Source organism: Monodelphis domestica, chromosome 2 (genome assembly GCF_027887165.1).
Source record: "Monodelphis domestica isolate mMonDom1 chromosome 2, mMonDom1.pri, whole genome shotgun sequence".
Lineage (NCBI taxonomy): Eukaryota > Metazoa > Chordata > Mammalia > Didelphimorphia > Didelphidae > Monodelphis > Monodelphis domestica.
Window position 1 is genome coordinate 34,007,962 of NC_077228.1, and position 25,089 is coordinate 34,033,050.

The 25,089-nt window shown below is 47.1% G+C and overlaps 1 protein-coding gene across 12 annotated transcripts in view; it reads right to left on the minus strand.

Moving 5' to 3' along the window:
• Positions 1-25,089, minus strand: part of ST3GAL3 (ST3 beta-galactoside alpha-2,3-sialyltransferase 3) — a 143,749-nt gene that overhangs the window by 36,755 nt on the left and 81,905 nt on the right. For 11 of the 12 annotated variants that reach the window (XM_056815276.1, XM_056815273.1, XM_056815280.1 and 8 more), the window contains one exon: positions 22,286-22,378. In XM_056815276.1, coding sequence (XP_056671254.1) covers positions 22,286-22,378 — 93 coding nt within the window. Of the gene's footprint in view, positions 1-11,574; positions 11,730-22,285; positions 22,379-25,089 lie in introns of those variants that run through there. The other variant, XM_056815283.1, reaches the window with a different exon arrangement.

A 25,089-nucleotide genomic window follows, 5' to 3' on the forward strand; every position in this document is an offset into this window, starting at 1 on the left:
AACTTTAAGCATTTGCCAAAGGCCTTGGGCCCACTGAAGACCTTAGCTTAGTATATGTGGGGCAGGTGAGGACAGACCAGTTTCAGCACTATCCCTGCAATCTACTCTCACTCCTCTTGGGGGTCCAATAACTTTCTTAATGTAATGTCTACCTTCCTGGTCTCGGAACCCAGGATGTCGCAGATAGCCTGTGCCCAGGTCCTCCAGGCTGGGGTCTCCCACAGCTCAGCACAGGTAAGTCTGTCCTCACCTTGAGATTTGCCACAGACAACCCTGAGTGGCTGATTCTAGCTTTCAGGGCTTCTTCCTCTCCTGGACGTCTTTCTGGGTTTGCTCACAAGGGAAAAGGTAGTCTCCCAGTGTCTGCCAGGCCAAGGCACAAGTGTAAGGGGACGGCCAGGAAGGAGAATGGGCACCAGAGACTCGAGCCCAGCTGGAGATGTCAGGGTTCACTCCTCCTAGGCATCCTGCTTTGTCCAGGCCCCAAGAGATACGCCCGGTTCTCTCGATCCCCTCGGGCTCACCTCAGAGGCTCTCACCAGATTATTATTTTTGAGTCCCAGGGCCAGCATCAGGGCACTTTCTCAGAAGGATTCCCTAATCACCACGGAGAGAATTTCTGTTCTCTTAGGAGGACGGACGGATGGCAAAGAGGGTGTTTGTGGGGCACGGGCTCTATTTCTATCCCTGGGGTCTATTCCAATACTCACTGGCCTGGCCAGGAGTGTAAACACCCTGCTAAAAATAGGGTCCTCAAATCAAAGGCGTGGGATCGAGGAGACTTCCTGAGGGTCTCGACTGTGGGTGAAGCACCAGGGTAGGAGGAGGGAGAGTTGGGGCCCAGCCCCAGGCAGGGACCCTGGGAAGGGTTTCACCTCTGACCTTTGGGCCTGAAGCCAGTGGTAATGACTTCCCCAGCTTAGCCCTGCCTGGCAATAGGGAGCCCCAGCCTCACTTACCCCTGTCCCTGCTTGCCCAGTAGGGCCTACCGCCCCAGGTCCACAGAGGACAAAGTCAGCACTGTCTCTTAATGGCACCTTCCTGACACCGGTGCACTCACATACCAGCATGCCTCTGCCCAACAATATAACGGTTTAGACAATCACTTCCGGAGTGGAGGCCATGGCCAGGAGGGACAGAAGCCCAAGATGGATGGAGAATCAGGGATGCAAGGGAAGACTTTCCAGAAGCAGGGGCAGGGAACATTGGAAGCCATGTCTAATGTGCGTTAGTCCAAGGCTCACTCGTGGCATTGTCCCTGCACCTGGCACAGCCAAGGATGATGCCTGCTGGACCCTAAGGTATGCAGGGGCTTCTTAGGCCTGCCTCTGGACCAGGGCTAGTTTCCATAACTGTCCCTAAGCCAGCACTAACCACTTTTCAACAAGGGGGTCGGGGCGTGGGCCCTGGACTTGTCAGCACTAGCTCCTCTTGGAACTGATGCCACAGGAGATGGCAGACTTGAGCAAAGGCTGCTGGGCCCTGTGAGCTGAGCAATGACAAGGGGAATGGGGAGAGGGAGAGCCAGAGGCCAGGCTATTGGGGCTCAGGTCTCTTACCACGAAAAAGGAACAAGAAGCAGCCACGCTTAAGGAGCCACATAGCTGGGATCGCCTGCCAGGGGGTGGCATCAAGTACCCTTTTTCTTGTTCATGACCCCCTTTGTTCCAGAAACAAACTTATATAGGCCCAGAACACAGGAGTGGGCTGGGGAGCTCCTGTTAGCCTCACCAACCAGGACAAGCCCCCAGAACAAGCAGATGGTGCCCAGAAGATGAGAAATTCAGGACAGAATCCCCTCCTGGGGGGACTTAAGAATTGTGACTCTGGCCACGGGGTGGACTATGCATGTGCAGGGCCAAGGAAGGTAGATCCTTGGACCTGGTCTGGGGGGAATCCTGAAAAGGAAGCCAGACCTGTACTTGTTAACCTCTGACCTGCTCTATTAAGGGAAGCCTATTAAAGGAAAGCCAGGAACAGCAAGAACATCCTCAATAGAAGAGACTCACTGGCCTTCCCTGTTCCCCAACCAGCATGAGCCAATTTGGGGAGGACAAGCAACTGAAAGGAACCTCAGAAGCACTTCTGATCCAACCCAGACTGGGTCAGGGATATCCTCCATAACTATGTGTGCCAGCAGTCAGCAGCCTCTGCTGGAATGCCTCCAGTGATGGGGAGCTCACTACCTCACAAAGCTGATTAGGCACAGACCCAAAGTATACCAGCTGCCAGAGAAAAGGTCATCACGTATGGCTACTGGGACATCAAGGTTTTCCTGGGCTTAAGAGAAAGGAGGAGGAGGTCAAATGGCAGGCAAGAGAAAGCCTGGTTTATTTTACAGAGTGGACAGGAAGTCTAGTTAGTCAACAAGTATTTACAGGCTGAGGAAGTGCTATGGGCAGGGGAGGGAGGTCCTAGTCCCTGACCTCTGGGCACACACAGCCTAGCCGGGGAGGACTCCTCTGTCTCTCATTCTGGGCACTCACTCCCTTTCCTTGGACCGGTCCTTCAAGAAACATCTCAAGGTCCACCTTCTCCGAGTCTTCCCTACCCTCTCTGATCCTGCAGGTCATAGATTTTGTGCCTTTTGCTCTGACCCGCATGACTGGCCTTTACACTCTAGTGAAGGCCAAAGGGAAAGCAAAGGAGGGTGAGTAGACAGATTTGGCAGGAACCCAGGGCCTGGGACAGGATGACCCATCAGACCAAAGAGGGCCTTGAATGCCTCCACCAGGGTGACATGGCGTAGAGAAGCAATGGCCAATGGGTGATGCTCCCTGGGTAGTAGGTTCGGGCACTGGGAACTCAGAGAAGAAAAGGCTCTGCGGGGGCACTCTGTGGAAGAGGGCAGGATTGCCTCGGTCATCCCTGGTCTGCCTTATTGCCCAATATTGGCCACTGCCTGGAGGAGATCTCGGGAGGAGAGGAGCAAGAGAGGGAGGAAAAACGAGAAGGAAGGAAGGAGAAGGGAAGGGGGAAAGGAGGAAGAAGGACAGAGTATAAGAAAGAGAGGAGGGAGCAAGCGAAGAAGGAAGGAAGCACAGAGGCAAGGGAGGAAAGCAGCAGCTTGTGTTGGGGCAGAATTGGTTCCAGAGGCCTGGGAAGAGGTGAGGAGGCCTTAAGGGACTGGAAGATGGAACAGAAGGAAGGCCTCTGGGGGAGGGGGGTAAGGGGAGGGGAAGGTGAGACCCCGGCTCCCCTCCTGGGTTGGCATCCGACCAAACATCAGCACCCTTTCCTGTGGCCACGGCCCCTGCACCCTGCAGGGTGCTCGGGCTCTGTGCCCAAGGCTTCTGGCACGAAGGGCTGTGGGGTGGGGGCAGGAGCCTGGCTGCCTGGCAGGATGGGGGAAGGCTGGTCCCCTGGGTCGCCTTCCCAGTCTGTTCAGCTGGCCCTCCCTCTGCCTGGGGCCTTTCGTGACTTGTGGAAGAGATGTTTCATCAACAGACTCTTGTTTGGCTCCGAGGTCTGGGAACGAGCCAACAAGAATCTTGCTCAGAAGAGACTTTTCGGAGGCTATTTCTGTCTGGGTCCATCCATGGTCCCAGCAGCTGTGTGATCCTGGGGCTGGGACCTCCCTGGACTCTGCTACCGGCATCCTGGTCCTATCAGAATCTATGAAAGCAGAAGCGCGGTGGCCCAACGCACCTTCCTGACCCTCAGGTGCCAGAAGATAAAGAGGGGAGAGAGCAACCCCCCTCCCCCCGCCGTGGAAACTAGGGTGAAGAGATGTTTAGTTACCCTAGGGCACACGTGTGTGTTCCCAAGCAGAATCCCAGTCTCCCCAAAGTGGCCAAAGGGGTCCCCATTTACAATCCCCATGTGACATCCCAGACCAATGGGCATCTAGTCTCTACTTGCAGGCCTCCAGTGGTGGAGAACTCATCCCCTCCCCCATCAGCCTAGTCTGTTTTAGGACAGCTCTCGTGACGAGGGTGCCCCAGTGAGCCTCTCCAAAACCCCAACAAACGCTCCCTCCCACCCTGCACCTGGGCTAAATCCTCTCTGCATGGCAATCCTCCGGAGACTTGAGAACACTTACAGCTTCTCAATGATTAAATGAGATAATTTGTACAATGAGATAATCTCTTTGTCAATGAAGGAAGCGGTAAAGGCTCCCTTCCCCTTCTCCCCTGGGTAAATCTGCCCGGCAGAGGAGAAGGACTCACCGCCCTGGCTCGGGCTGGCTGTCCTGCCTGGCCACTCTCCAGATGGAGGGTGCTGCTGGGTGTGAGTGACTGTCTGAATGAAGGGGGCCTCTCCATGATGCTACTGGGGACCAAATGGTGCAGTCGGTCTACAGGCACTGTGCCAGCTGCTGGAGATGCAAAGGCAAAAGCAGGCCCTGTCCTCAAGGAGCTCCCACTCCAACGGGGGAGCCAACCTGGAAACAACGAGGCACAAACGAGATACAGACAGAGCTGCAGGCCGGGAAGGCGCCACAGTCCAGGGGCCAGGCAGAACGCTCTGGGGAGAGAAGGGGTGCGTTCAATAGGCAAATGACAGGCAAAGGACTTGGCAACTGACTGGACATGGGAGGGGAGGGCAGCGAGAGACGGGAGGAGCTGAAGATGCTCCGAGGCCGGGAGCCTTGCGGCTGGGGAAGTGGTGGAGCCCAGTGGGGAGGAGGTAGGGACAATAAGCCAGGGTGGGGGAATGAGATGAGTCCGTTTTTTACAGGTTGAGTTTGAGCCCCTTATGAGTCCTCAAGGAGCCGAGTTCTGGCAGGCAGCTGGGGATGCAGATCCATAACCTCAGGAGAGAATTTAGTCAGGATCTGGGAGCCATAAGCCAGGAGGGCTGCTGGGAAGAGCCCAGGACAGAGGCCCAGGAGGACAGCCACGTTGAGGAGGGGACTGCCGTAACTGTTGGGGATGAAGGTTTTGGAACACGTTCCCACCTCAAGCCAGGATACTTTCTCCAAGTCTGACCACCAAGCCCACACCTCTTCCTTCACAGAATTACTTCAATTAATAAAGCGCTTCCTCTGTGCCCAGCACTAGGCTAGGTGCTAGAAATGCAAAGATTAGAACAAAATGGTTCTTGTCCATAAGGAGCTGACAAGAACAAATGAGAGGGTGAGTGACCCTGGGGGCACATGCGCCAGCCTCCCAGCCTCCCAGCCTCTGAGGACAGCGGCAGCTGGGCGGTATCAGGCCCTGGTGAGGCTTCCCACCCTAGGAGGGGCCCAGAGCTCCCTGGAACTGCTCTGCTCGGAACAGGGGCTGGTCCGGCCCCAGCTGCGGCTGTTCTGGGAACTTTCCTAAACTCAGAATGACCTTTAAAGGCAGTCTGGAAGCCTGGCCAGCTCCTAGAAACCCACCCAGCCCCAACAAAGAGAGGGCACAGGGCAGGGGCACCAGGCCCCACTGGGGAGGCTGCCTGGAGGCTCTACAGCACGAGACCCCTGACTATGCCCAGCTCTGCTGGGATCCTGCCCCCCCTTCTCCAAGAATAAAGACGTCTGCCATTCTCACTGGTTATACGCTTTCCCAGTGCTGCTTGGAGGGAAGAGCTGGGAGCATGATAAAGAACCTCTGGCTTCCCCCAGAAGCCCAGGCTGGTGCCACCTCCTACGTGACCTCAGGGACGCACCGCCCCTCCCTGCCATGATTAGCACACACATCTGGGAATGACTTCTGGGAGCACTTCTGTGTCTCTTCTAGTGGAATCCAAAAGCTCCTGGGGCAGAAGAATTGTCCAGAACTTCACACAGAGATTAACACGCTGATACGAGACTGTCCATCTTGACGCCCCCTGAGCCCAGCAGAAGCCAATGCCCGAGAAGTGGGGCTCCAGGGCTCTTCTCGCAGTCACCGCCATCTTTTCCAGGGGCTGGCCACTCCCTGCTTGGGCCTCCTGGGAGCTCCAGGACTGAGTCAGTCCCTTCCACAGGTGGCCCCCTGAGGCTGCAGGGTGGGGCAAGAGACAAAGCCCACACAGGGGAGACGAGGGAGACTGACAGAGGTAAGTGGGTGGGCATTGCCCGGGGTTTGGCTGACCCCAGCTTCCACAAGGTGCCAGCCGAGACAAAGAACGGACCAGAAGATGAGACTTGTTCCAGCTCCAGCCGAGCCCCAATTGATGAGAAGGTGCTCAGGGTAGAGAAGAAAATCTCAGGCAGAGAGTCGGTTAAGAAGATGGCATCCAAGAATGGCACTGGGAGTCACGAACCAAGCCTTAAAGTATAGGAATGGCAGCTCCCTGGCCAGGGATGTTGCGTACCTAACAAGGGCTGGTAAGACTATCTATTGCTGGTAAAAGTCTGAATGAGTTCAAACATTCTGGGAAGCAACTGAGAATTACGCCGAGAATGTGACTACACCATCCATCGACTGCACTAGCAGGCGGTTACTGCCTAGAGGTCAAGATAAAGCAGGAGCTCCAGGCTCCCACCAATGCCCAGTGGTGCTCTTTGTGGTAGCGAAGACCTGGAAACGGCACAGATGTCCCGATACTGCGTGGGGCTGCTACCAAACGGTGGTACCTACCGGAGAGTCTGCATACCAAGAAATGACAAAAACAATGAACTCTGGGAAATGCTGTGAGTGGTGACGCAGCGACTAAGCAGCCCCAAGTAGACAGGAGGCGCCATGCCTGAAAGAGCGGAACCCGAGAGGCCAAGATAAAGCAATGCTGTGTGACGGCGATGACCGGCCTGGGCCAGGAGAAGACAGCAGGGAAGTCAAGGTGCGAAGTATCTATCAGGGCACTGTCAGGAATGGCTGATGTGTTGGCTGGCTACGGTGAGCTGCTCCTTTCTGTATTAATCTTTGTTCTAAGGGGATGCTTGCTGGCCAAAGAGACCATTCTGGGGAGGATGGAAGCTGCTCAGTGCAGCCCTCCCTGGGGCTGGGCATCCCTAGAGCGACCCTCCTCTTCTGCACCTCTCACTGGGCTACAGGGTCTGCTTGCCTCAGGTGCTTCTCACTTTGGCCCACCCTCTACTTCGCTATCAAACCAAGCACAAGTTGAAACATTTCACACACAAACAACTGCACCCTCCCCCCAGTAAACTGCTATGGCCTCCATTAGTGGCAATGCAGTGATCCTGAACAACCCAGAGGGATCTATGAGGAAGAGCACTATCCACATTCAGAGGAAAAACTGTGGGAGCAGAAACACCGAAGAAAAACAACTGCTTGATTACATGGGCCGAGGGGATATGATTGGGGATGTAGACTCTAAATGATCATCATAGTGCAAACACCAACAACGTGGAAATGGGTTCTGATCAAGGGCACATGTGATACCCAATGAAATTGTGCATCGGCTACAGGAAGGGTGGGGGGAGGGGAGGGAGGGAAATAATGTAATTCTTGTAACAAAGGAATAATGTTCTAAATTGACTAAATAAAATTTTTTTTAAAACTGCTATGGCTCCCTAGCACCTCCAGGATCAATAATAAATTCATCTGTCTTTTTAGAACCCCTTTCAATCCTTCCATTTGACTCCCCTCTACGCACTCTATAATGCACAGGCATTGGCCTTCTGGCCAGTCCTACATGATGTTTTGTCTGTGCTTGGCCAATGGCCTTCGATGTTTCACTCTGCAACTTCGACCCTTGGCTTTCCTGGGTCCCTTTGAGACTCGGCTCAAATCTCAGGCTCTGAAGGAGGCTTTTTCTGCCCAGCCTCACCCCCAAACCCTTGCCTTCTTTCAAAGATTACCTGCCATTTTCTATGTACAGCCACTATCACACTGTCTTCTCCATTAGAAAGTGAGCTTCTGAGGCAGGGATTGTTTTTGCCTTTCTTTGTATGTCAAGCATTTCCTTAGCACAGGGTCTGGTAAATCATGAAATAAGCACAGTCATGAGCTTCAAAGCTCCCCTGACTACTGGATTCATTCAAGGAAGAATTCTAGCCAATCAGTTCCCTTGCTATCCCTGAGAGCCCCTCTCCTGTCAGTGTCCCTCCCCCTATTCCTCCCCTCTATCTGGACCGCCCTTCTTCCTCACCTTGCTCACAAAGAAACTCTGGCTTCTTTCCAGGTGAAGCTCAGGTACCACCTGCAACCAGAAAGTCCATCCTGATTCCCACAGTTACATGTCTTGTATTTATTTTGCATTTGTTTTGAATTGTCAGTGTCTGTATTTTTCCCCTTCCCACCCTTCCTCACCACCACAAGCTACTTGGAGATAAGGGCTTTATTCTTATCTTTGTCTCTGCAGCACATCATATGGGACTGATCATGAAGTAACTGGCATTTCACAAATGCTTACTGATAGTGTTGTTGGACAAGAGGCATTCATTCATCATCCACTTGGTTTTCATGTGTGGATAGTTAGGCCAGATTTGAGTATATTGATCTTTCAGATCCCACAGAGGGCATCTCCAGAGTGAGAGAGAGAAGGTCAAATGATGCCTTCTCTAGTGCATGGAGGAGAGGAAGGAGGGAAATACCTGGGAACTTTAATGCAAAAACAAAACAAATAAATAAATGCAGTGTTAAAAAAAAAAAAGAGAAAGAGAAGGTAGAACTTCCATGGCCAACAAGGAACCCTGTCTGGAGCACTGGGTTCAGTTCTAGGCACCATATTTCAGGAAAGACACTGATAAAAAACACCATTTTAAGGAGGGCAACCAAGACAGGGAAAAGCCTTGAGTTCCTGTCACATGAGGATGAGTTGAAGGAACCGATGATATTGAGAATATACTTGGTCTTGATCCCTCTGAAGGCTTTCACTCTATTGACCACTCTCTCCTTTCTGGGGTTTCCTGACTGTTCTCTCCAATTCTCCTCCTACCTCTCTGATGGCTCTTTCCCTGTCTCCTTTGCTGGATTGGCTTCCAGCATCCCCTTCCTATAGGTGTTCCCCAGGGCTGTGCCCCCAACTGTTTTCTCAGCCTACATACATACTCAGTGATTTTATCAGCTGCTGATAGGATCAATCATCTCTATACAAATAAACCTACATCTAGATAACTGCTTGTCCTTCCTCTATTGGCTTCAGTCCTACTACACCAAGGGCCAAACACCTCCAAGGTACATTCTCTAGGTATCCCAAATCCAACATGGCCACAAAGGAATCTTTCCTCCTTTAAGCAGTCCCATCCCATTCCTACTTTCCCTGGATCTGTGGAAGGTAGTCCTATTCTTCTAGTTATCCAAGTTCACAATCTCAAAGTTATCTTTGCATATATCTACTCTCACTACATATTCAGTCTGTTGGCAAGTCTCATTTTTGAATTCCTGAACATCTCTAATGTCTTCCCCCCTTTGCTCTACTCACTGGGCCTCCAACCTAAGTCAATTCCTCAATTCCTCTTGCCCAGACTATTGCTGACAGCCTTCTCACCCCTGGTCTGTCCTTTCTAAACCAAACGGATCTCCCTATAACACATGGCTCACACTCCACTCCTGTCACCTTCCTTTCTGCTGTACCCTCTGAACCTCCAGAAACCATGCCTGAGAGACTTGGACTATTCAGCTTCCAAACCCCTATCCTGGGGTCTGTCCTATCCTGGCTGAGTGCATGGTGAGCACTGATTCACAAGGCCTCTCTGTCTGGCTATGATTCATATTTCTCCCCAGCCACCTTCTTGCCACCTGCCCTGTAGCAGCATATACCCCTTTCCCCACTTCATACTATTCCTAAGACTCTTCTATGTCTCCTCCTTGGAATTTACTTTGCTCCTTGTTGCCACTTCTAGACTCTCCTTCTCCCACCATTGCTCAGCAACCTTTCCCCTTTGAGGGTCCAAGCTATTGTTATCCAAGTTTGTCACCCAACTGGTCTTGGTGGCAGTTACCTAAGGACCCCCATAGCATTCTTCTTCCTTCTTCCAAGAGTTCAAAGCTGAGCTCAGTCTCTGGCCCCTAGCACTGATTTTAAGCCTTTCTTTCTTCCTTAGCTCTTGCCCATTAGGCACTTGAACATATATGTTGATGCTCACGCAAATTGTCTAAACTAGTGCCTTAATCTGCTCTCCATCTCCTAAGGTGGCTCAGCTACACACAGAGAGGGTCATACCCTTGACATTACCTCAAATTGTTCAACATCCATCTGACCATGATGGATCATCACTCCAGCTCTCCCTATGCCTCTCCTCTCACTATTCTTTGTCCTTACCTCTATCTCACAGAACCAGCTCAGGTCGCCTTCCCAACCCTAGCTTCACTCTCCTCTTTTCTCTCTCTCAACCTCTTGTTGAGCCAATCCAAGTCCACAATGTTCTCTCTTGTCATGTCCTTTGGTCTCTCCTCCTGCTGTAATAATTAAAATTATGAGGATGATAATAGCTTAGTTTTATTAAATCAAAGTAGTAGTAGTAGTAAAGAGAGGAAAAGGTAAGAAAGAGGTCAAGAGATACTTAAGCTTTCTAATCTATTGGCCATCACCATGAGACTGTAGTTAAACTCTGAAAGGGGTTCCTTCCACTCTAGAAGAGCCAGACAGGCCCCTGGTCTGACCTTATAAGTTCTTTTCTCTACCCACTAACTCTCACAGTCACATCTCAGGAACCAATCATAGTTTCTTAATTTGCCTGGGCTGCCCAGGGGGGAAGTGCCTGTGGAATCAATTTCTCATCTTGTTGGTTCCTTGGTTCTTTAACTTCCTTTCTCTGAGGGCTTATCTATATCTGAATTTACTCAGTGGTTTCTGAACTCTAGGTTACTGAAAGATAATATTTAAAAAAGTGACATAATGGAGAGAGAAATTTGCTTCTGACACTATTCATTCTCTTGCTTTGCCCAAACTCTGGATTGTTCCCAGAGATTGTGTCTTCCCAGGAAGCTGCACAGTGAAGTTGTTGGGGCCCACCTTGCATTGACATTCTTTCACTTGAACTGGCTTGTGTCAGTAGCAGGGCTTTCCTGCTATTTCTTTCTAGTTGATTCTCTTTTTTAAAATATTTTTTTCATAACAAGCATTTACTTTCCAACCTTCATTCCTTCCTCACGCCAAATGAAAAACAAAATTAGAAGGCCAAGTCAAGATGACAGAGAAGCAATAAGCTAGCATCTCCACCCCAGCCTGTGCAACTCTTTCAAACAAATCTAGAAAATGCAGGAGATCAAATCCTTATCAAGAAACACAAGAAAAAAACCATGGTAAATGATTTCCAGCCCAGACTGACATAAGAAAATACATAGGGAGGCCTATAGACACTGGGGAAGGGGCTTGGCCAGTCACACCAGGTAAAGCATTTTAACATGGGGAACAGGGGAAGAAGAGGGCACAAATGGAACTGAGAGGGCCCCCTCCTACTTTCTACTCAGATCCAGGGAAGACTGAGAACAGTGGCTATCATTAGGGGTGATGTGACAGCACAAGGAGTGATTGGGGGCATAGGCTATGAATCAAGAGGGGTAAGCTCACAAAAAAAACAGGACCTGTGTGCCTCCAATCCTCGGAGCAGAACCTACAGCAGAAGAATCAGGGCAGGAAGCCCAGATCAAAGGGCAGCCAATGGTTCTGTCCCTCTAAACTAGCAGAGCTTCTCAGCTAGCCAACTCTTAGAGATTAAGTCCAGAAGCAGTCTACTAGAACTCTAAAAGGGGCAACCACTGAATGCTTCTCAGACTTAAACTCGGATAAAGAATCTGCAAAGCAATCATACTTTACCTTGGATCTGACCACTCTAGGAACAGTGGAAACTTGTAGATCTCCAACTTGAGCTATCCATGAGATCTTGGAATAACATAACACTCAATACCCAGAGCAAAGTAGCAGCAGGACCAGCCGAGACCTTCCCTCCAGAAGTGTGGCAGAGCCCAGACCTAATAAGTTCAAAGTTCAAAAGTAGGCTGGAAGAATGTGAATTTTTTAAAAAATCTCGTCATATAAAACTTTCATGGTGACATAATCCAGAAAGAAAGAACAGTTGTTGATGGGTTTCTCACAATACTGTTCTCTCCTGGCTCTCCTCCTACCTCTCTAATCATTCCTTCTCAGTCTTCTCAGTCTCCCTTGCTGGCTCTTCATCCATTATTCTAACTAGACTAGCCAGAGTAGACTTCTTACTGTTCCTTATACACAACACTCTCTCCCATAGCTAAGCTTTAGCACCTGCCACACTGCCTACTTAGAATGTTGTCTCTCAGAGGAGTCCTCCCTTCTTTTAAGACTTACCTCAAACACTACCTCCTACAAGAAGTCCCCCCAGCTGTTAGTTTCTTCCCTCTCTAACTACTTTGTCCGTATCTACATTATTGCTATAGATATGCACACTGTCTCCCCATTTGAGTGTGAGCTCCTTGAGAACTGTCCGTGACTCTCCAGCTCCAGGGGGTTTTAATTTCTCAGAGCTTTGTTCTTGTTCAGTCGTTTTTTCAGACTTGTCTGACTCTTCATGACCCCATTTGGAGTTTTCTTGACAGATACTAGAGTGATTTGCTACTTCATTCTTTAGTTCATTTTACATATGAGGAAACCAAGGCAAACAGGGTTAAGTGACTTGTCCAGGGTCAAATACCTAGAATCTGAGGCTGGATTTGAACTCATGAAAATGAGTCTTCCTGACTCCAGGCCCAGCTTTCTATCCACTGTGTCATATGGATACCCAAGAACTGCTACAGAAATGTTACATCATTACTAGTGAAATCACTGCTCTCAAAAGCTCTAGTCCATGCCATGTGCTCATCTGCCAACTTTCTACCCAAGGTGCTGCAAGATGAGCTTTAATAGGGATAAAAGTAACAGCCACAAGGATATGCTGAGGGAGGGGTGTCTAAGTGGCAACACTTAATTCACGTGGTATGGTAGCACCATTGGCAGCCAAGTGAGGCAGTGGGAAAACAGGCAGACTGGCAGAAAGGTGAAAGATACATCTCAGCAGGCTGTCACAACCATGATGTTTGGGAATGGATCTTGCCAGATTAAAGTCTTAGTTTTTCTTGGGTTTGTGCCCAGATCAGGCAGTGAAGGGTGAGTTCACGGTGATGAGCAGAGACAAGATTGGAGCTAAAGAAAGCCATCCTCTCAGGTATGCTGGGCTAGAGTCTCTGTGCTCCTAGTGAAACTATTTGATTCATTTCTTCTGCTTCTGGGAGAAAAAGTCAGGGTGACTCTGGGACCTTGGGATCCAGATGGGGATATTCCTGCCTTTCTTCATTGTTCATTGCTATTCTTTTTTCCCCTTATCATTTTTTCTCAATTACATGTGCAAAAATATTTAACATTCATTTTTTAGAATTTTGAGATTCTCCCTCCCTCTCCTTGGAAAGGCAAGTAATTTGATACAGATTATACATGTGCAGTCCTGCAAAATATATGGGGTGTTCAAAGAAAACTAACACCTCCATTGTGAGGGTTTGCTGATTCTTTTCAGGGATGCTCATCCACCTTTCACCCAACTCTCACCTATGACTCTAAGAAGCTATAGCATGTGAAGTGACCACACCCCAGGAAAACTGTCTTGGCAGACGGGCTAAACCAGATTGAAGGTAACCGTCAAACTCATTAGTGAGTTAGGGGGGTTGTCTACCCCAATCATGTGAAGACTTCCCCAGCAAAATGGGTGGATGAGGACAGATTGTACCAATGGCCATGAAGGCTATTGAAACAAGCACTGTGGAATGCTTAGAGTTTGATCAGACATAGAAGACAGCAAGGTCATCCACTGCATCTTGAGCCATCACTAGTCATCTCACCTTCTGTCCTACCACTGGACTTTGATGACTCTGGAAGTAAGTGCAATGCTGCTTCACTCAAATCTAAATCATACAAGTCAAGAAAACACCTAGGTGATGTAACTGTTCTTCAAAAATGAAGGATGAACAACATATTAGAAATCTCAAAAAGAAAATATATTAGAAATGTAAAAAAGAGAAATAAAAGAAAAATAAAGCAAAAAAGTATGCTTCAATCTGCTTTCAGGATCCATCAATCCTTTTTCTGAAGGTGAAGGGCATTTTTCATCATAAGTCCTTCAGAAATGTCTTAAGATTATTATATTGCTGAGAATAGCCAAGTCATTCACAGTCAATCATCATATAATATTGCTTTTACTATGTACACTGTTCTCCCACTTCTGCTCATTTCACTTTGCATCAGTGCATATAAGTCTTCTCAGGTGGTTTTAAAAGCATTCTGCTTTCCATTTCTTGTAATACAATGGTATTCCATCACAATAATACACTACAATTTGTTCAGCCATTTCCTAATGGATGGACGTGCCCTCAATTTCCAATTCTTTTTTTACCACAAAAATCTGCTACAAATATTTTTTGTATATATAGGTTCTTTTCCTTTTCCTTTGATCTCTTTGGGATATAGTAGTGGTAATGCTGAGTCAAAGGGTATGTACAAGTTTATAGTTCCAAGTTTTCCAGAATCGTTGAACTAGTTCACAATTCCAACAACAGTGCATTAGTGTCCCAATTTTTCCACATCCTCTAAAGTATTTGCCATTTTCCTTTTCTATCAAGCTAGTCTGGTAGATATAAAGTGGTATCAATTATTTTAATTTATATTTCTCTAATCAGTAGTGATTTAGAGTATTTTTTCATATGACTAGGTAGTTTTGACTTCTTCTGGAAATTGCCTGTTCAGTTCACTTTGACCTTTTATCAATGGGGAATGTCTTGTATTTTTATAAATTTGACTCAGATCTCTCTATATTTTAAAAATGAGACCTTTATCTGAGAACCTTGCTATAAAATTTTTTCCCAGTTTCCTTTTTTCTTGGAAGCTGTGATTTTGATTGTGCAAAACTTTTTAAAATTAATATAATAAAAATTATCTGTTTTACATTCAGTAATGCTCTCTATCTATTGTTTGAATATAAATTTATTACCTTAGCTATAGATATGACAGGTAAAATATTCTATATTCTCCTAACTTACTTGATATCACCCTTTAAGTCTAAATCATTTTTGACCTTATTTCAGCATATGGTGAGATATTAGTTTACCCCTAGTTTCTGCCACACTGCTTTCCAGTTTTCCAAGCAAAGAAGTCAAAGAGTTAGTTCTTTATCTCAGAAGCTTAGATCTTTGAGTTTTTCAAACACTAGATTATTATGGTCCTTAACCAGATGAAGTTTTTATTTTTATAGCTTTATAAAGCTAGGGGACCTAGTGGGGCAGAGCCAAGGTGGTGGCTTAGCAACAGTGAAAGCTGAAACCTCTCTGACAATCTTTCCAAACCAATCTTTAAAGCACCTCAAAATGACAGGAGTCAAAAACCAACAGCAAGACATAATGACAGGGCTCTCCCACTGAAGACAACTTGAAAGGTAGGAAGAGAGAGTCAATTTTCATGGGAGTTTCAAGGGATAAGAGGAATTAGAAGCAAAACTGTACACAGCTGGCTAACCCCTACCGCCCACCCCCACCTATTGTACCAGGTTCCAAGCTGGGACATAGACCAACTTCAGGATCCTGGAAAGCTGACTACATCACCACCAATAGAGTATTCCAGATTCTAGACCCACCTCTTGAAATCCCAGGCTCTAGTACCATCCTACAGTGAGGCCCAAAAGTCTATGGTGATTGGCCCTTTCAAGCTTGTGCTGTGATGAAGCCCTTATCCCCAGGGAAAAATATCTCTGAGAGCTGAGTTCTTCAAGCCATCAGAAGAGGAGACAGAATCAGCAGTTTTTTAAATTCCCAGTCCAAGGACACATGTAAAACCCAGTGAAATTACGCATCAGCTATAGGAAGGGGTGCGGGGAGGGGAGGGAAGGAAAGAATATGATTCTTGTAACCAAAGAATAATGTTCTAAATTGATTAAATAAAATTTTCAAAACAAAACAAAAAAACCCTCCCAGTCCATAAGCAAAAAAGGCTAAGAAAATACGGAAACAGCAAAAGAAATACCTAATCCTAGAAAAGTTCTATGGAGACAAAGCTCAAGCCACAGAATCAATAGGGGATGGTGAGATCCAAGCAACCAAATGCAAAACTTCAAAGAAAAATGGGAAGTGGTCTCAGGCTCTGGAAGAACTCAAAAAGGAAGTCAAAAATAAAATAAGACAGGACAAAGAAAAATGGGGAAAATAAATGAAAGTAATACAAAAAGAAAATAACAGCTTAAAAAGCAAAATTAGTCAACTGGAGAAAAAAGGCACAAAAATCCAATGAAGAAAAGAGTTTCTAAAAAACCAGAATTGACCTACTGGAAAAAGAGGCAAAAAAGTCCAGTGAAGAAAAGAGTTTCATGAAAAGTAGAATGAACCAAATGGAAAAGAAAGAACAAAAGCTCACAAAGAAATTCATTCTTTAAAAATTAGAATTGGACAAATAGAAGCTAATAATTAAGAAACAATAAAACAAAATCAAAAGAATGAAAAAATAGAAGAAAAATGAAATATCTTGTTGAAAAAAAACAACTGACCTGGAAAATAGATCCAGGAGAAACAATTTAAGAATGATTGCACTACCTGAAAGCCATGACTTTTTAAAAAGCTTAGACATCATATTACAAGAAATTATTTTAAAAAATGAAAAACTGCCCTGATATTCTTGAACAAGAGGGTAAAATAGAAATGGAAAGAATCCATCGATCAGCTCCTGTAATGAATCTCCATATGACAACTCCCAGGAATGTTATAGCCAAGTTCAAGAGCTCCCAGGCCAAGGAGAAAATAGTGCTAGAAAGAAACAATTCAAATATCATGGAGTCACAGCCAAGATTACACAGGTCTGGCAGCTTCCACATTGAAGGACCAGAAGGCTTATAATATGATATTCCAGAAGGCAAGGGAATTGGGTTTACAATCAAGAATCACCTACCCATCAAAACTGACTCTATTCTTTCAGGGGAAAGTATGGTCATTTAATACACTATAAGTTTTCTAAGCATTACAAAAGAAAAGACCAGACAAATAATTTCTTGATATGGTATGGATTGGTATGGCACTGAATAGGTAAGCTAACATAGGTAGAATTGTTATTTTTTACCATATTTGACCTATGCATGGGCAATTGATATTTCTCCAATTATTTGGATGACTATTTGTGTGAAAAGGATTTTATGAATGTGTTTATAAATTTCCTGCATTTGTCTTGGAAGGTAGACTCCCAAGTATTTCATATTGTTTAGAGTTGTTTTAAATAGAATTTCTCTATTTTTTTTCCTGCTGGACTTATTGGTATAAAAATGCTGAGGATTTACGTGGGTTTATTTTTCATCCTACAACTTTGCTGAAGTTATTAATTATTTGAATTAGTTTTTTAGTTGATTCTCTAAGTATACCATTATATTATATGCAAACAATGCTAGTTTTGTTTCCTCATTGCCCATTCTAATTCCTTCAATTTCTTCTTCCTGTCTTATTTGTATAGCTAGCATTTCTAGTACAATATTGAATAAAATGGTGATCATGAGCATTCTTGCTTCACCCCTGATCTTAATGGGAAAGCTTCTATCTTATTCCCATTACATATAGTGCTTGTTGATGATTTTAGATAAATACTGCTTATCATTTTAAGGAAAATTCCACTTATTCCTCCACTTTTGAGATTTTTAAAAATAAGAATGAGTGCTGCATGTCAAAAGATTTTTCTGCATCACTGATATGATTTTTATTGGTTTTGTTATTGATATAATGAACAATTGTGCTGATAGTTCACCTAATATCAAATCAGTCTTGTATTCCTGGTATAGATTCCAGTTGGTCAGAGTGATCTTTGTGATATATTCCTATAATCTCATTAATAGTATTTTACTTTAAAATTTTGCATCAATATTCATCATGGAAATTGGTCTATACTTTTCTCCTTTTGTTTTTTATGTTTTCTCTGGTTTAAGTTTTTTGTGTCATAAAAACAATTTGATAGAACTCCTTTTCTGTGTTTTCCAAATAGTTATAGAGGATAAGAATTAATCATTCTTTATATGTTTAGTAGAATTTATTTATGAATCTATCTGGTCCTATTGATTTTTTTAAGGGAGCTCCTCTATGACTTAATTTCTTTTTCCCAAGACAGGATTATTTAAAATTTTTTGTTACTTTGAGGAACTTATATTTTGTAAAGATTTGTCCATATCACTTTGATTATGAGATTTATTGGCATATGATTGGCAAACTAGCTCCTAATAATTGCTTTAATTTCATTATCATTGGTAGTGCATTCATCCCTTTCATTTTCTGATACTAGTAATCTGGTTTTCTCTTTTTAAAAAATCAAATCAACTAATAGTGTATCTATTTTATTGACTTCCCCCAAAACAAGATCCTACTTTTATTTATTAATTCAATGGTTTTCTTACTTTAAATTTTATTAATCTGTCCTATGATTTTCAAGACTTATGATTTGGTGCTTGATTGAAGAGTCTGATTTGTTCTTTTTCTGGGTTTTTGTTTTCCTTTTAGTTGCATACTCCATTCCTCTACTCTTTCTTTTTTTAATTGGTGTAACTATTTAGAGATTAATTGTTTTCCTAAGTATTGCTTTACCTGCATTCCATAAATTTGGTTATACTTTCTTATTCTTATCATTCTCCTTAATAAAATTATTGTTTTTTGACACAGTCTTTAAAATTATTTAGTTTCCAATTAATTTTTAATTTATGTTTCTATGGCTCTTTATTGAATGTAATTTTATTGCATTATAGTCTGAAAAGGATGCATTTAATATTTCTGCTCTTCTGCATTTCTGTCCATGCCCTAGTATATCAATTTTTGTGTAAATTTTTGTGTTTCACTAAGAAAAAGGTATACTCCTTTCTTTTCCATTCAGTTTTCTCCAGAGGTCTATCATATCGAACTTTTCTAAGACTATATTCATCTCTTTAACCTCTTTCTTATTTATTTCATGGTTAGATATATCTAGCTCTGGAAGGGAAAGGTAGAGTTTTTGTATGGTTTTACTGTTTATTTCCTCCTCGAACTCATTTAATTTTTCCTTTAAGAGTTTGGATGCTATGCTATTTGGTGCATATATGTTTTAGTATTGATATTACTTCATTTTGTATGGTACCTTGTAGCAAAATGCTGTTTCCCTGCTGCTCATCTCTTTTAATAAGGTCTATTTTTGCTTTTGTTTTGTCTAAGATCATGATTGCTACCCTGGCTTTTTTTTTTTTAACCTCAGCTGAAGCATAATAGATTCCTCTTCAGTTCCCTACTTTTACTCTGGATTTCTCTCTCTTTTTCAAGTGTGTTCCTTATAACCCACTTATTAGGAGTCTGATTTTTTTTTTTAGCATTCTGCTATCTGCTTCCATTTTATAGGAGAGTTCATCCCGTTCACATTTATAGTTATGACTACTAACTGCATATTTCCCCCATCATATTTTTCCTGTTTATCTCCCCCACCCCCATCCTTCCTCAAAAGTCTGTTTTACTTCTAACTACTGACTCCCTTCAAAAAGCCCCTTCTTGGGGGCAGCTGGGTGGCTCAGTGGATTGAGAGCCAGGCATAGAGATGGGAGGTTCTAGGTTCAAATCTGACCTCAGACACTTCCTAGCTGTGTGACCCTGGGCAAGTCGCTTCACCCCCATTGCCTAGCCCTTACCACTCTTCTGCCTTGGAGTCAATACACAGTATTGATTCCAAGGCGGAAGGTAAGGGTTTTCATTTTTTAAAAAAAGCCCCTTCCTCCTTTCTTTTATTCTTTTTTCCTCCCCACTTCCCTTCCCTGTTGAGTAAAATAGATTTCTATATCCAGCTGGGTGTGTATGTTGTTCCATTTTGAACCTATTCCAATGAGAGTAAGAATCAAGAGTACTGCCTGCCACACACCCCCATTTTCTTCTCCATTGTAAAAGCTCTTGCTTTCGTGTTAATAAAATATTATAAATTATATAGAGATATGTATAAAGACAATTTTCCCATTCTTCCTCTCTTCTCCCTTTTCCCAGCTCACTTTTTTCCAATCTCTTAGTTTTTTGTTTGTTTGATTAGATCAATATCTCATAAAAATCAATTCCTACCCAGAAGACAATGGTATCAAAACAGTTACAAAGCAAAGCCTCAGAAAAATGTAAACTGGACACTAGTCCAACAAAAATTCCTGGAAGAACTTTTAAAAGATTTAAAAACTAAAATAAGCTGTGACATATCACCTCAAAAAGAACTTGAGGTTTTAGTGAAGCCCATAATTGTGTGGATTTGAACTCAGCTTTTCCTGATTCCAGGCCCAGTATTCTATCCATTGTGCCCCCTTAGATGCTTAGAATCTTCATTGTAGTATCAAGATCTGCTGATACAGAAGATGAGTAACTTGGGGTTTGGCTTCCCCAGCAGGATACTGGTTGGAAGTCAAGCCAAAGTGTCCTACTCACACTCCAAGGAGCCCACCTGGAGAAATTATGTTGCCCAGACATGAATTTAGGGCATTTTGGAGTGAGCCACAAGACCATCCCCAGTGTTGGGGCTGTCCAAGAACAATGGGGAGAAAAATGGAAGTAATGATGGCTAGAGTCTTTCCTTTTCTGTCTAAAAAGATAGGACTATGCTGCCCAAGAAGACCCCAAAATCTATCCCCAGGCCCAATACAAAAAACAGGAAAATGTAGTTCAAGAACTCTATTCTTGTCCTCTCTCTGGCCAGGGGAGCATGTGTCTACCTCATCATGTGCTTCTTTTCTTTCTTTCCATTTTCTTTTTCTTTCCTCCCTCTCTCTCCCTCTTTCTTTCTCTCTTGCTTACCCCTTCCCTCTGTTTCCCTCCTTGACTTTCCTTCCCTTTCCTTTCTCCTTCCCTCCTTTTCCCTTCCCTCCTCTCACTTTCCTTCTCTCCATCTTTCTTACTTAATCACCCTGCTCTCCCAAAAGGAAGCTAGATGGCTGCTATGAGAACCCGCAGGGAGATATTTAGCACCTGACCTACAGCTGGGGCTGGCCACGGCAAAGAAGGCCCAGGCCTTGGGGAGAGGCTCTGACTTGTCTTGGGCTGCCTGTCATTCCTCTGCTTGGTGGAGCTCAGAACAGGCTGTCAGGCAGCCTTGGCTTCGCCCTGCTCCCTGCACCTGACAAGGCACTGAGCTCTGCTGTTGGCTGGCCATGGGGCTGCCCTCCTGGTTGTAGCACCTGTTGTGCTGGGCTTCTAGGCCCCTATCACCCTCCTGGGCCCGGAAGCATGGCCTGTTCTCTTGCTCTGGCTACCAGGCCCTCGCCCCTCGTCCCTGCCCTCTCCTTTGCAGTAGATGGTCATGTAGGTGGCCAGAGAGCAGTCTGCCCGCTGGTACGTGGGGCTCCAGACTTGCGGGTGGCAAAGGTTGCAGGGTCTCTACAGCCACTGCTGGCCCCAAACTTCTCCCCAAGTCTGATTCTGGAGCTCCCTTGTTCCTTTAGCTCCTGAAAATGCCCCCGGCCCATTTCCCATCCACTATGCCTTTGGAGTGCCCGGCTCAGAGACTCTGACCTTTATCTGGCCACAGCCTGCTGACTAGGTCAGGGCTCTGAGGCCCAGTCCTTGGGGATGACAAGCGAGGCTGCCCTAACGGAGGTGGCCAATGGGCCCAAGGAGGTTCTCAGTGCCACGGACCGAGGCACGTCCCACAAGCACCCCAGCTGGCCTGATCACAAATGCACACAGCGCTCACTTGCCAATCCAAGCCAGCTGAGGATATGATGGTGTCTCCCCGCGTCACCCTTAGGAGCCATCACTGGCCCGGCAGAGACCCTTCCCACACCCACACGGACTAACAGGGAGCCATCGGGCACAGCTGACCACCCAGCAGTCCCAGCCCAGATAAGCCAAGGCAGGCTGAGAGCCAGCCAAGAATGGAGCTTCAAGCCCTTCCTCCCACCCATTTCCACAGGCTGGGAGGGGACACAGTTCCATGTTCTTGTCCCTGCTTCCTTCAAACCAGTCCTCCCTCTGCTGGGGCCACTTTAAAGCTGGATGCCAGGAGCCCAATGCTCTCCAAGCTGCTCTCCCTAGGAAAGGGCAAATGGGGCTCGCTATCCGAGGCCTCTGCCCTGCTCCACGGCCAACCAGGTGGCCACAGCCCCAGAAGGAGCCCTGGCAGAAGCCTGAGTGAGCTGAGCTGAGGCAGCTGCCTGCAGATAGCCCCGGCCCCGGCCCCCAAGGGGCTGCTTTCAGGAACTTTCCAGGCACAGAGCAGTCAGTCCTTGTCAACGTCATGTGAGCCAGGCTTGCCCAGGCAGTCGGTCAGCAAGGCCAGGCACTTCACTTGCTGTCCATCTGGCCTCCAATTTCCTCACTCCTGCCTATTCACATCCTGCCAGGTCTGGGATAGGGAAGTTCCAACAGAAGCTCCTTCCTGGGTCTCCTCAGCCTCAGGCCCCAGGCAGAGGCCCCCGTGGGCAGGAGCCAGCTGGGCAGGCTCGTCTTACCTAAATCGTGGGTTAAAACCTTGGCCCAATGGCCACCAGAGGCCCAGGAAGTATGTGGGGGGGGCACAAACGGAGGGCACTTACTTGGGGAAAATGGCTGTCATCAGGGCAGATGCGTAGCCAGGCTTACAAGCCCCGTCTGACAGGTTGGCATACTTTGTGGCTAACTCGGCAGGCCTGAGAAGAGAAAAGGAGTCCGGAGTTAGCAAGCCCAGAGCCCTCCCGGTTCCTCGAGTCTACGTCTGGAGACAGCCGGAGATCTCCGACAGATGCCCTCCCCCAATCCATCTAACTCCCAAAGACCTCGGCCCTTCCAAGTCTGCCCTGAACTGCCTGCCCCCCCCCCCCCCCGCCCCAGGGATGCTCCTTTCTCTCGTGAAGGATCCTGGAGGGCCATGTGTGGACCCAACCGCTTGTCCTCATCTCTACAGCAATCTCCTTTCTCTGTTCCAACACTTCCAAAGACAGGAGGCTCACTACCTTTCTGACCATTAGGCAGAGGAGTGGCTAGAGCACTTGGCCTGGAGTCAAGAAGATCCAAGTTCCAATTAGAGCTCGGGTACTTTTTAGACAGGGAAACCAAGGTCCAGAGAGATGAAGGAAGTGCCCTCAAGCCCGCAGGGGAGTGACAGAAACAAGATTTGAGTTCCAAGTCAGCCCTGTTTCTGCTGCAGGGAACGTGGGCAGCCACAGGCGTCGGGGCAGGTTGTAGGGTAATGGGAAGGACCGAGGAATCAACCCCCAGAGTCTGATGCTCAGAACAGGGGCCACGAGCCTTCCTCGAAGCTGGGACGCCCAGCAAGGCCGTCTGCTGCCCCTCAAGAGCTGGCTGTGTGGCAGGGGTGACCCCGGGCTCCCTAGACCAGCCACAGGAGCCTCTTGGGAGAAGTCAGCAGCTCACAGGCAGGCCAAAGGGCTTTCTCAGGCAGGATTCCTAAAACTCCAGAGACAATGACAGGGCAACGGGCTCGTGGATACCCACACAACTAGGCCCTGACTTCAGTGGCACCATGGAGGGCAGCCAGGGGCCTCTAGGAACCTCCCGAGGGTCAGAGCCAGGCAGGCCAGGGGCCTAGACACCCACACAGCCTACTGCGGGTCACTCCAGTGGGCTCAGGAAGAGGCTGTCATCCTGCGGACAGACACAGCCGGGAGCCTCAGGGAATCCTCCACAGGGCTGGGGCAGGGGAGCTCAAAGAGGCTGCCCCAGGGAAGGGAAGAGAAGAAGAAGAAACATTTGTTCAATGCCTGCTGTGGGCTGGATACCATGCTAAGCATTTGTCAACCGTATTTGGTTCTCACAATGACTCTGAGAAACGGGTGCTATCATTAGCACCATTTTAGAGTTGAGGAAACTGAGGCAGGCAGAGACTAGGTGACCTGACCAGGCTCACCCAGCTGGTGAGTACTGGAGGTGGGATCTGAGCTCAGGTCTTCCTGCGCCAGAGAAGGCAGAGGGGTCCCTGCTGGGAACCACCCAGATGACTTCTTTGCTGCCCACCTAACTCTATCCCAGCATACGAGGGAAGACATGAGGAAGAGAAGGGTGGCCTCATGAGGCTCTGGTGTCTCACAGCGCTGGGCCAGAGGCCTGGGAAAAGCCAACTGCAGCTCCCCCAGAGGGAGTGGGCGCCCCGAGGAAGGCCCAGCTCCCTTCTCTCCCTCTCTGAGCATCTTGGACTCTCTACCCCAAGGCAGCAGGCTCCAGGAGGCTCCCCCGCAGAGGACTGCCCCCCGGCCCTAGAATGCCAGGCTCCCTCTCACAACAAACAGGCAAAGTCAAGGCCGTTCCTCAATTAAAATGCCACTGCCATGAGCCTCTGCCTGTGTAGGAGAAGAATAGGGGGAGTGTTGGGCTGGCTGAGTCACCCCCCCAGAGCAGCCCCTGCATGGGCGCAGGACCCCCAGGCCATCTGTAATCCAAACCACAAGAGGCTCGGAACAGGGAGCATTTCATGGACAGGCCCGACTCCAAAATGCCATAGGCTGACAAGGACGTCGAAGGCCACCCCAGATGTTTGGCTGAACATCCACTGGATCCCACGTCACAGACCGATTGTCCCTCTAGGCCCCAAGGGAGAAGCCCTCAGCTCCGCAGCGACACGGGCAACATGGATTCACTTCACAAGCATTAATCAGGCACCTGACCCCAAACTGGGCACCAGGGATACAAAGGCAAAAAGGAAACAGCTCTGGTCCTCAGTATTCAATTGGACAAACATTCATTAAGCACCTACTATGGACCAGCCACTGTGCTAAGAGCTGGGGGGCACAAGTAAGAAAAAGCAAGGGAGCCCCTGCCCTCCAGGAGTCACCAGTCTAACCACACACCAAAGGAAGCTGGGGGGTCACCGGGGTGCCCGCATACAGCAAGGATCCCACCCCTCTCGAGGCCCTCCTCAGGGGCGCTAACGTGGAACAACATCCTTTTGTTTTCAACTATTTACTTTTTTTACCTTGCTTTTTATTTTATTATGTATAGAAACAATATTTTAGCAGTGGCTTTCTGACCTTTAGCCATCTAAATTCCCTCCCCCCTCCCCTGAGGGCTAACAAGTCTTTGGAGGCAACTCCAGATCCAGCCCATGTAAGAAAAGCTCCTGAAGGAAACAAGAAGCAGGAGGGCAGGTTCGATCCGTATCCCCAGCCATGGCTGTTCTGGCTTTTTCCTACATCAGTCCTTGGGGCTGTCTTGGGCCCTTGCATTGCCCATAATGGTTTCGCTCCTTCCCATGGATCACTGAAAGTTTCTGCTCCTGCAGACCTCGCTTTGCGTCAGTTCATACAAGTCTTTCCAGGGTTTTGTGACAGCCCCTGCTCACAGCACAGCAGGGCTCCTGGAGAGCCACACACCGCAACCTGCTCACAGCCATTCCCCAGAGCCCGAC